The sequence below is a fragment of the Diuraphis noxia genome, unplaced genomic scaffold, assembly GCF_037042655.1.
Source record: "Diuraphis noxia isolate RWA-SAM2 unplaced genomic scaffold, SU_Dnox_SAM2 contig0004, whole genome shotgun sequence".
Taxonomy (NCBI): Eukaryota; Metazoa; Arthropoda; class Insecta; order Hemiptera; family Aphididae; genus Diuraphis; species Diuraphis noxia.
Genome location: NW_028301714.1, coordinates 6,866,023 through 6,878,909, shown reverse-complemented (window position 1 = coordinate 6,878,909; position 12,887 = coordinate 6,866,023). Strand labels below are relative to the sequence as shown.

Here is a 12,887-nt window from a genome sequence, read left to right as displayed (position 1 = left end):
CAAATTGTACAATTGCGCCAATAAAAAAAAAAAGAAACAATACAAAATGTTAACAATGGATATTGTTAAAAAGAAAATAATCTATAAATAAATATAATACTAATATACCATGTTATATATTATTATTTATTATATACATAATACCTACATAATATTGTATAATCTTAAACGAAAAAAAAAGTTTATCTGAACACGAGGTAATGTATGAATATAAAAGCACGTATGGACATAATAATATAAATGTAAGACGTAAAATGGTACCTTGTTGTTTTATCATGATAATAATACTCAATTTAAAAAAATAAAACCGTGTGAAATAATATTTTTAAATCAAGAAAATAAAATAAATGTAGAGAAAGAAGATGGTCGTTCATCAAAACTTGAAAAGTGTGGTGGTAGTTTTAAAACAACGAAGATCTGCGTGGGACTTGAATAATATGTGTGTATATCAACAAGACTGATCGTTAAGTAACGATATAACCAGTTTTACTATTATATCTACAGAGTGCGACAAAAGTCAAACCCACAGGCAATGACCCGACAAGTCATGACCCACATTAGGGAATGGAAATAAAGAAAACTTGCAATCATTGAGAGCATAACAAACGAATATCCTATATAGTCGCGTGGTATACACCACACACGACTTTATGTTTGGTATTATAATACTTCTAATCTTAAATTATTGTGTATGTTGGTATAATTCGATTATACGGTCCCGAAGCAGCACAACGTGGGCATCTACCATTTCTCACTACAACAACAAAAATGAAAATATTTTACCAAGTCCTTGGTCAACAAAAACACTTGTGTTGTTATTAGTAAACTGATATAATATATAAAACATACTAAAAGAAATCATCGAAACATACGCGCAGTGCGTAAGTATTGAAAAATAATTTTTCCACGTATATACGCGCCACGCTTCGAGATTCCGGATATCCTCTTCGTGCTAGTTGACTGGAACACCCCTTTAAAAAATTGTATGAAAAAATTAAATATTTGAATAACCGGCTAGATGGCAATAAGAAGTGAACAAAATTGTTTCTCTACCTATGCAATATACTCTGTTTTTAGTACAGCGAATACCTTCAATAAATTTGTTTTCTTCCATTATTTTTTATTTTATTTTTTTAATATAGTCTGATCGAATTAAATCATTTTCGTTAGTCACAGGCACAAAAAAAACCCATTGTATAGACATAGTCATAACTCATAACTAACAGTATAACATAACTATCTGAATATTATCTGAATTAATCTCAAAAAGAACTTCAACATTGAACGATAATATAACTATAATATATTTTATGTATTGATAAATTAACTGTTTATTCATGACACAAACGAAATATATAAAATAATCATTCGTGCACATCGATTATTTTAATAGAATGGCAGAAATAATATTCTAAACTCCGATATGGTCGTGAGCAAAACAACATATTAACATTATAATATTTAAAATGTGAATAAATCTATACGTAGTATAGATACATAAATAACATCCAATATGTATACATGCATATATTTTAACCCCGTTAACTCTACTTCAAAACAAAATATTTAAATTGTCGAGTACACAGATAATAAATAACTGATGATCAGTGTAATAAATACTTCGTTATAGTGTTTTACCAAAATTTAAGTTTATTTAGATTTTAGGTACTTCTAATATATAGTATAGGTACATGGAAATAACAGACTTTTATTATACATAAATGTATGTTTAAGCTTAATAAATTATTTAAGTAATACGAAACATTTTATTTAACAAATGAAATGTATATTTTTACATTTTATACCTACTTAAATAAAATATATTAAGGTTAGAAATGAAAATAATTACTTAAATAATACTTAGGATAGTTGATGAAACAATAACTAAAGTGGTTTTATGCTGAAAAGCTAATAATTTTAAACTCTTATGAAAATGTTATAAAATAATGACAGAGATGAAAACAATAGTAATTACAACACAATAAAAACCTACTAAAAAATGGATTTGTAGATTTTAAAAATAAAAATCATAAAACATAATATTTACAATACATAAAATCAATACCTACATTTCCCTAAAGGAAGCTACTTCCGCAAGATACAAATACGTAATTCAAAAAAAAAACAATCCTCGAAATGCATAAAGAACTTTATACAGTTATCCTAATAATTATAAAAATTTAGAATTTATGTAATATATAAACTGTTGCCTGAATACCGAAATAAATATTTATAACCATTTACTAATACAACTAAATGGTTAGTAATATTCTCTAGATAAAAAATGTGAGATATCTGAAGAACAAATTTAGTTCAACACTTACAATAAATATTAGTTTTTAACTGACTAGTATAATAAAATGACAATTGACAATAAGCTAATATTGTTTCACGTAGGTATTTATTGTTTTTTTAAGATGACATTATATCCACGCTTTTGTTTTAAATATTTATCAAATTTACAGACTTAAGTGTGGATAAAAATTTCGTCGAAAAAAATAGCCTTTAGTATTCAAATAATTTCTTGAATAATTCATTTCGCATAAACACATGTTCAAACACATTTATGCAAATAATTAACTACACCCACTAATCTCAGATAATTTTGAAATAAAAAGAAACACAATATTTTAATATTTAACCCTAAAATACAATCAATCTGATTTTACTAGGTATGTTAAGATAAATTTACTTTAGCTTATATTACTAGTTATACACCCATAAAAATTTACTTTATATTACAAACAAATTAAAGAAACTAAAATCCAGCATCCAGATATAAACAGACACCTGAACTAAATAAATTCAACATTAAATACTAACAAATATAAAACATTTTCGGCAATAAAATCAGTCATATTTTTATCAATTTTAAAAGTAAATTTTTAAATACATTTATTGCTTGACTTTAAGTAAAGTACCTACCTATGAGATCCAAATCAACTAAAAATAACACATGCAGATTTTATAAATAATCATATAATAATTGCAATAGGTACCTATCTAACTAACCATTTTTTTTTTTAACACGAACGGGAATTTTAAATCTTTTTAATTCATATTATCATACAGTTATATTATTAATACACCTACCTACAATATGAATTTTCCAGATATTGTTTTCATGATGGAGACCTTTCAATGTTATTTATAAATAATAATGATGGTACCTAATAGGTATTCATCTGTAAATACGAGTAATATTCGTCATAACTTTAATTATAATTTTTGTCTCAAAATTGCTTCGCATAAATATTTAATAATATTAATATTCGCAGTAAATCCTACCTATGAAGGTATATATTATATTTTCATGATTTTTTCCATGTGCATATAATATAGATATAATAAATAATATTCAATATTCAATATTCATAACTTCGTTCTTTGAGTATTATGTCAAGGCATAAACTAATATAAGAAAATAACAACAGTCTACGAGATGAGATCAAATATATACACCAATATGCCATCTAAAGCATAAGATGTGAAACATTATGATAATATATTAAACATATTAAACAATATACTTATATAAGTATTCCTCTAGTTTAACATATACGTTAAAACCTGTTTTTTACCAATGAGGCAATGTACGTACATTGTTTTTGTGAAATATTAATTTTATTTTTTATTTACAGATCCAAAAAATTTCCCACGGAAAAAAATATACTTATTAAAACCAACGAAGAGCAAAAGTGTAACCAATCAATAAACGTGTGTGCTTTGTACGCGTAAATCAAAATAAAAATCGAGATCTAGGATTAAACGGTTTTAAAAAGACGCACTCCGTGGGAGCCACCCGGTGCCATCACGACTGGACAGTGGAATGGGAAACGTGAGAGTCACTGAGGGAAAATAATACACAGTCGAGTGTATTGTGTACGGCCGAGTCACGATACGATAAAAATCGGGATAAAAATTGTGTGGCTATTTCACGGCTTATCGTTAAAAATACAGTGAATATTAATAATTCCGAACGATATAATATTATAGTAGTATTACAATACTTATTGTTAACAAAAAAACCATTTTGAAAAACAAACTGAAACAAATTGTACACAGTAAATGTATAAATATAGTTATAAACACGACAGTCGACAAATGGTAATAATAATATTACGCACCATATTATCTTGTTGTTTATACATATTGCAGGACGTAACAAACAATTAATACAAAAAAATTATTTGATAAAATACTAAGAATAGTCATAATAATTAAGTATTATTATAATATTATAGTTGGGACAAGAATGATAGGGAAATTAAAATCGTTAAGATTAATACTGTTTACGACGCAGTTTTAGTAATAATATAAATTACACCAAACTTAAAAATGTTATTGGTTTAGAAATCAGTTGTATGCTTAGTACGATATTAAAAACATATCGTCATTGTAATGACTAAAAACTAAATATTACTTACAGGGTGGTTTTTCCTTTGTCATAATATTTGTATAATATAATTAAATTTGTTTCGTTATTTGGTAGGTATCTACTTATTAAAGAATGGCGCCAACGTATAAAGAAAAAAGCAATATAGAGCGAACGCCGGAAGACATAGTCGACTGACAGACCATCTAAGAAAATACAGACGTCAACAAACACTTATTTTCAAAATCTAATGAACATTACGAAAATTTACAAATTTCCATTAAACAAGCTCATAAAAGAAACATATATACCTACAATAATTGTTTAGAATTATTAAGATTTGGAAGAAATAACATTTTCATCTTAAAAATACACAATATTCAACCATCAACAGGCGATAGAAATTTCTCATATTAGGGAAGGAAACATTATCTTATTAACCGAACAAGGGTTTATTTGGTGAACTTTTCAATGACATATGTCAAATCGGGGTAGGAGGCATTCATTCATTCACTATATGAAATTAGACTGGATAATCCATAGAAATGATATAGGTAGGTAGGTACCTATTCATATACTACCATCCATTTTCCATAATACATTCAATTGACATGAAAAACGGTTGCTGACATCGACATGATTGTTATTTCAGAAGTTGCATTATTTAAATTTGAAAACATTGATTTTTAACATTATACCAAATGAAAAAAAAAACAACAAACGTTCATAGCAAATCACTCAATAATTAATGTATTAAAAATTAAATATATTAAATACCTTTACTTAATATTTTTATACAGATAGAGATACCCACTTAAAGACTATAAAAACCTCGATAAAAACATTTTAAAAACAATTTTGTAGCAGGATGTATTTCGATTTAAAACAACAATGTCACAATAATTACTACCTATAATACTACTATATTAAGATGATGTCAGCGCACTATTTGTTTTCTCTCTCTGACCCACGCGTAACATAGACAAAACGCATTTACGAAGAATCATTTTTTCTATGTATTTAAGTAATTTTAGAATAAAACCTCCCATTACAAAAAAGATAGAAAATAATATTTTTGAGGGAAAGACATATGGATTTTATATTTTATTGATATTTGACTTTGTATTCGACTTTCAAAATAAACAAAAAAATACTGTACATTTAAATAATGTTTAAATTATTTAGCGGCAATATTTAGACAAATTGATATGTCATTCCCTCAAAAATATTATTTTCTATCTTTTTTGTAATGGGAGGTTTTACTCTAAAATTACTTCAAGACATAGAAAAAATGATTCTGCGTATAATATGCGTTTTGTCCATGTTACGAGTGAGCCAGAAAGAGAAAACAAATAGTGCGCTGACATCCTCTTAACTACACGACTAGTTACATTAATTACATTATTATTCTCATCAGTTATCTTATTATTGCACAACTCTTTTCTAAGTACACATACCTAGAACGAAATAAATATTTGTTTTTAGTACCTATTCAAATTACCTAACGAAAAGCGAATAATTGTGTTTTAGCTTTAGTTAGGTTAAATAGTTGAATAAAATGTAAATTATTGATATAGCTAGCTTAAATAACAAATATCTCAACAGATCCCTCTTACACATTTATTCATTTATTTAACCAAAACAAATTTAATTAAATAATACAATAATTAAATAAACCAATTTGGTATGTATTTGCATTAATAGCATATTTTTTTTTCAAATACCTAACATCCGAGTACTTGTGAGAAACACTTTTAATAATTAGCCTAGACTCCGCGGAATTAAAACGATCCCTACATTATTTTATGTCAATTCCTTATATATTATTTTATTCGGTATAAACTGTTTTCGTTAATTAATAAGTGTTCGATAACAGCAGTAAAAAAACTTGTTATCATGACATTTAACATGAAACTTGAAAGTTTAAGAATACATAACATAAGATAATGTACGCGCATCTTGGGGTAGTAAACTTATAATCGTATTTAAATCTTATCTACATTATATTATAGTATTTGAATATCCGATATCAAACACCTGTAATACCTTTATGTTCATGTTTAAAAGTGGTAACCAACCGGAAGCTCTGAGTTTAGATGATCGTAGGCTAATCGACAACAGGTCGTCTGCCTATAAGTTACCTACGATCATGAATCATGGTTATCTATCCAATAGATAGCCGTGATTATGGTTATCTACCCTGTAGATACCTACCGAAGTATAAAATCGAGCTATGATTTAGGTACCTATAAATACAGAGGTGGTTTTTTATTAACTTTGCGACGAGATGAATAAAAACAGTAACAAATTAAAAATCCTTTGTAACAGGGTCGAAGACGATAAACGTATTAAACGTGTCCCACACGTGACACGTTGTCAACTCAAAACCGGGTGATGGTGAACACGTGCGTACAAACTCAGAGTAGTGCTAGACCCGCCAAATTCGAACGAACCTTCGTAATGCACCTGGGTGCATTTCCCTAAATTATATTGCACATTTGCACGTAATGTGTAATAATTATATAATACAACGAATGTCCATCGGCATTAACCACAGATAATTGCACTGCAGTTTTGAGTTGACCGATTTTCAAGAAAATTACATGTTTGATCGATAATTTATAAAAATAAAACCTGCTGATATAGTGACGATATCAAAAATTTAATGCGATTATTAGCGGAGAGCAGGTAAGTTGAAACCAATCGGAAAATTTTGTTTTTACGTTCTACAGAAGATCGAAAATTATAGACGCATATCACGTTGATATCACTAAGTTGCGGTGGACAATTTTTGTTTTTTCGTTCGACGCGTTCACACAATAAACCTGTGCAAATAATACATGTAGGAACTTGGGAAGACTTAAATAAGTGGAAAAAAATTGAATTTTAACAAAAAACCTCATAATCTCCACTAAAAGTCCGTTATACGACTTGCGGTGTGGTCTAAACCAACATCCATTATTATTAATATTAACAGTTAGGTATTATTTACCTGTAACGACGGCGGCGAGTAGAACCAAGGCCAGCAGCGGCGTGGGAGGCCACGACGACGACAAACGGTTTCTGGTCATAATCGTGCGGTTTTCCGCCGGACGCGAATAATAACGGCGACGGAATATTATTTTTTTCACCGGCGAACTTGTATCGCACGCGTCTCGAGATGACGATAAAGATGATGTTGGACGATTCGTCTTGCGCAATTAAAACGACAATATTATGATTATTATTTTTGATTGTCAATAGTTTTGGCGGCAACTCGTCAACCGCGTACTGGCGACATTGCGGCACGTCTCGGAGTGATGAAATAATATAAATACGGCGGCGGCTGCGGCGTGGTGATGCGTGCGAGGTGCGACAGTGTGCATGCGACGACGACGAACAACGACTGCGGTGACGACGGCACGGCGACGCGCGAAACGATGAAGGCGGCCGGTGGCAGTTAGTGGACGGAATGCAGGTGCCGCGTTGTTCGGCTCCGGTCGGCCTCCGTCGGACGCGTCGGCGACACGGTGCTCTTGACTCCTACAACGACGTGCACGCACCGAAACACGACGCGCACCGGTTGGACCAGTCGCGACGGCGGCGGCGGCGTTCGTTACCTGTTCTATGGTTTTGTCTTTTGTAGTACGTTAGTCGTCGGCGGTTGGCGTCGCCGCGTCGCTCTTTATGCGCGATCGCGGCGGTTCGACGACACAGATATCGCGGGCGAACCGAATGAATTCCATTCCGCTGAATATTATTGTGTGTTATAGCAATAATAATATTATCTTTCTCGAATTCGTAGTCGTGACTAGGCAAGGGCTTAGGGAGCTTAGCCCCACACCAAAAAAAAAAATATATATTTATACGTATTAAAATTGCTAACTAACATATTGTGACACAACACTAAGATTTGACGTTTAACTCTCTTAGTTATTTTACGAACTTAGAATTATATATTAAACAACGATGAGACTTAGCAAAGCTCCGCTTATTAAAAAATAATAATACTAAATGAAACTAAAACTTAACATTAATAATATACAATATTTCTATACTATAGAAATAGGCGTGTGGTCGACCGAAGACTCGCGTGCAGGACGGAACGAGACTAGGGTTAAACTGCGTTCAAAAGCTGGCCTGTAGCCTGTAGGTGGCCACTGGCCCGGAATTTCCGTTAAATCAGTGTCGCCAACAGTTTATAAAATAATTAAAGCTTAGAAGAAACCGAAAATATTTTCGTCAAAGAGTCATAAAACTGGCGAAGAACGATATAGTTGGTATGCTGCAAAACGGTTTTACAAATTTGACAAATTTTTAGATTTGTTATACTTTAATATGTATAGTAGATAATATGAAGTGTCCTGTTGCAGTGTATCAGTGTAAGCGTATAACAAATAACAATACCGCTGTTGCAACTTATTTTTTTTTTTTTTAAAGAATCATCTTTTTTTACTGTAAATTATCAACCCGATGCTGTACCTACCTATAAATCTAAATAATAATCAAAAATATGGCCCTTAAATATATTCAAAAATTCCCACTTCCAATTATGAGAATTTGAATAAATATAAATTACTGAAGGGAAAAAAGGGGTGGGTGCATAATATACTGCAAAAATACAAATATTGATGTAAATTATTATTTGTTTATTACAAATCATTTGCAAATATACCAACTTACTAAAGGGTGTATAAGGAGAGCATCCATAGAGATTAATAAGGAGAAAATATTTAAGGCCTCTCCAAAAATGTAGTGCTAATTACGCCAATACTCTCGATTTAAACGAAGAAAATCAGACTAAGAATAAAGAATTATCGATATTGATAAAAATATCTTAACGTAAGTATATACTTAAATATTATTTGTATAAAAAAAACACTAACGTTGCCAAAATTTGTTTGTTAAGCTGTCAAAACTTTGCCCCTTTTAGTTTCCGCCCAAAGCTTATGCCACAATAGAAGAACAAATAAAATGACAAGTGACACGAATAATAAATTTAGTTAAGTTCGATATTCATATATTGTATATGAGTACTTTTTGGTTAAATTGGTGAATGTGAAACATAAAAATGTATTGCAGCAGTGACAATAATTTGTGAAGAATAGAGATAGTTATCTTTATTGAAGGGTGGAAGAGAGTAAAATTCGGTTAACATCAACAAATACAATGTCATCGAATATCGCGCAAAATAAATTTATGTTTCTTACATAATATTTTATTTTGAATACAATTTTCTCTATCACATAAAATTAGTGAATAGAAACATTCATACAATACAACATATTATAAACATTATGCATATTCAACAGTATTTAGATCCGAATGAATAATAAGCACAGATATTTTATAAAAATAATTAAAAACTAACTGAATCGTTGCGTTCCTATTGTGTTTTATATTTTAATATTATACACGTGCGTCGTGCAGATCTAATATAACTCCTTAGTGAAGTTTAACTGAAAGGCTCTGAAATGTTTGATATTTTTTTATCTTTAACGGACTGTAGGTGTATGTATCTTAAACCACCCCTCTTTTAAACATAGAAGCCGTCATCGCTATTTGATCCGCTTCTGTTTCAACAACACGTTTTTTTTGTTCTCTGATATTTTCATCAATGCCGCGAGACGACATCCGGTCGAAAAAAAATAATAAAAATCAGAAAAAGTAGAAATCGTCACTTCCCCACGCACCCGTCGACCACGGTTACGGTTCATTGTCGTCAAACATTGTCTCAATCGAATTATACCGAGTATTACCGAGTATACTATATAGGTACGTATTGGTCGTCATTCGTCAAACACGAACACACCCGATTTCCGAAAATCTGAACTATATGGTTGTTTAGAATATCATCGTAAAACAGTATAAATTATATACAGATACGGGCTAATATAATATTGGATACAACACAACTACAAACAATAATGTTGCTTTGAAAACCGCGAAGAAAAATAAACGAACAATAACACTAAGTAAAGTGTATGTTATATATATATTATTGGTACCTTTATATACCTTTACGGCTTCGCGAGTGTTTTCATAGGAATATAATATATCGAGAGAAGAGCAAACAAAGTAAATATTATATAATATTATATACACATATACATAATACATATACCATAATACTACTAAGGGCGCTTCCACCGTTTGAATACAAGTTTTTGATAGTACCTATGTATTTTTCGTACCTATACGGCTATACCCAATATAGAAGCAAATACTACTTAAACACAAATATCTACTTGTATGATTATGTTAAATAAATATTGAGTACTTTTTTGCTCGTATTTCTCGTGTATAAGAACCGCCACAAACAACTAAAATAATAATATGATATACCTATACTCTATAATATACCTACCATCATTCGAATCTGACATATTATTATTTATTTTTCAGTTTTCAATTTGTAATTATTAAATATTATTCTATAAATTAATATATTCAGTGCGTGAATAATTAAGTTATTTAAACACAACAATCCGTGCATATTATTCAGGTATTCTACTTCCTCGATTTTTATTTAGATAGGTACTTAATTTGTATATTTTCTGACTTGCTGTTAATTGTTATGATATATATTAAATTAGTATAGTTAATTATTAATATAGATGATCCACAGATGATCCACAGATGACAATGAACAGGTATACAAACATAATAATATTAACAATGTACATTATAAATCAAATAAATTTCAGTAACTTTCATAGAATATAAATTTACGTGTTAGTTTTAAAACCACAATATTATATGAATATGGAAAAATACTAATTATATTATGTAAAACTAGAATTTTAATAATGCACTTTTTAAGCCACTGTTTTCTTTGTACACATTTAAAGATTAATTTAAAATCAAAAAGAGTTCATTAAAAACTTTATGAACTTGCAGTATACAAAGTTTTTCATTTAAATTCAAGTAAATTCTTATATTAACTAGGTAGGTATTAGGTAGTTCATTTAAAACATAACGTTTCAACTATTTCGCAGAAAAAAGTGTATACAAATAAATCTTAACAAGATAAGCACCCAGTTAATATATTTACATATTATGTTATGCTAATAAAAAAAATGAATTGTCAAAATAGCTTAATGTTAGTTTTCCACCCTAGATTTTCAAATTGATGAATTATATTACAAAGAAAAATATGCACATATTATATTATTGTAATTTCCTGTAGTAGTGATGTGTATGTTATGAATTAAAATTATCTCACTTTACCCACATTTTTAAGGACTATTACTCTTCAAGGATAACACTCAGTGTATCTTATGCGATTGTACATTTCATAATATTATAAAATAATATATTATAAGTATAATAATTTGTGTACGTGTACATGATTATCAATTAAAGAATATTCATAAAATGCTAAAAAAAATATCTTTTACTTTTTATCATTACCTATATTATTAGAATTCAGAGTGATGACATTATTGACATTGTATCTAATATTGTAAATATAAACATTATTATTATTATAATAAATAATAAATTAACTTTTTAAATTATAAAATTGAAAATATGTAAATACTTACATTTATTGAAATAATGCAAATATATGCAATACTTTAGCTAGGGTCCATACTATTATTAAGTAGGTTTTTAAAAGAGTATTAATTATTATTAACGTTCAATTAAAATAGAGTTCATTCAAATGACACCTAAAATTAAGGATAAGGGTCAGGTGTTATATATATATATATATCACCACTCATCACTGTAAAGCCATCTGTTCGAAATACATATCGTATGTTCGTCATAAAATGTGTTCACACGCATAGTTCATAAAAAATAAGTAATAATAATTTCAAAAACACATTAGTAGATATATAATATTATCTATGCGTTACAATAATATTAATTAATATAAAACGAGTTTTTAAGTTATCACATAACAAAAATAGAATATTAATTATTGTTCGTATATTGTTTTTTATATAATTATAATATGTTTATATACTATATATAGTATATACATATAGCATCCTTGGTAATCGGTATTTAAGTACATTTTGAAATAAAACACTGATCATTATAAAAAATTTTGAGCAGATTATAAGGTATACAGACATAGCTCACTATGACAATTCCATTATTGTTAGTTATATCTAACATTAAAAAATAATAAGATGTTAAGGTGATTAGAGAGTCTATAAAGATATGAAGAGTAATATCTAGTTAGTGATGTAATAAACATGTAAAAAAAAAATAATGAATCTAACAACTAGCAAGACTCTCATTATTTTTTACTCAAGCATGGACATCAATGCCAGTTATAGACAAAACATACAATTCATTATGTATATACACGATTTAACATTTTTCTTTAAATAAATTATAAATGTATAACTATTCTCCCATAAATTTAAAAACATAAAGGTGAATGGTTTAATTTTAAAATGCCATATAATTTATCTTGTGTTTTATAAAATATATTGTAGGTAGGTACTTTTTATTTTATACTCCTTTTTTAACTACTCAATTACATTATAAAACCTTAATAATATAATCTTAATTATAA

At 28.8% G+C, this 12,887-nt stretch overlaps 1 protein-coding gene across 3 annotated transcripts in view; it reads right to left on the bottom strand.

The window, feature by feature from the left end:
• Fas2 (neural cell adhesion molecule fasciclin 2) overlaps positions 1-7,795 on the bottom strand; it is a 192,583-nt gene extending 184,788 nt beyond the window's left edge. For all 3 annotated transcript variants that reach the window (XM_089227825.1, XM_089227827.1, XM_015514883.2), the window contains exon 1: positions 7,368-7,795. In XM_089227825.1, the coding sequence (XP_089083951.1) occupies positions 7,368-7,446 (79 nt within the window). In that variant the 5' untranslated portion in view covers positions 7,447-7,795. The remainder of the gene's footprint in view (positions 1-7,367) is intronic.
• Positions 7,796-12,887: the final 5,092 nt, after the last annotated feature.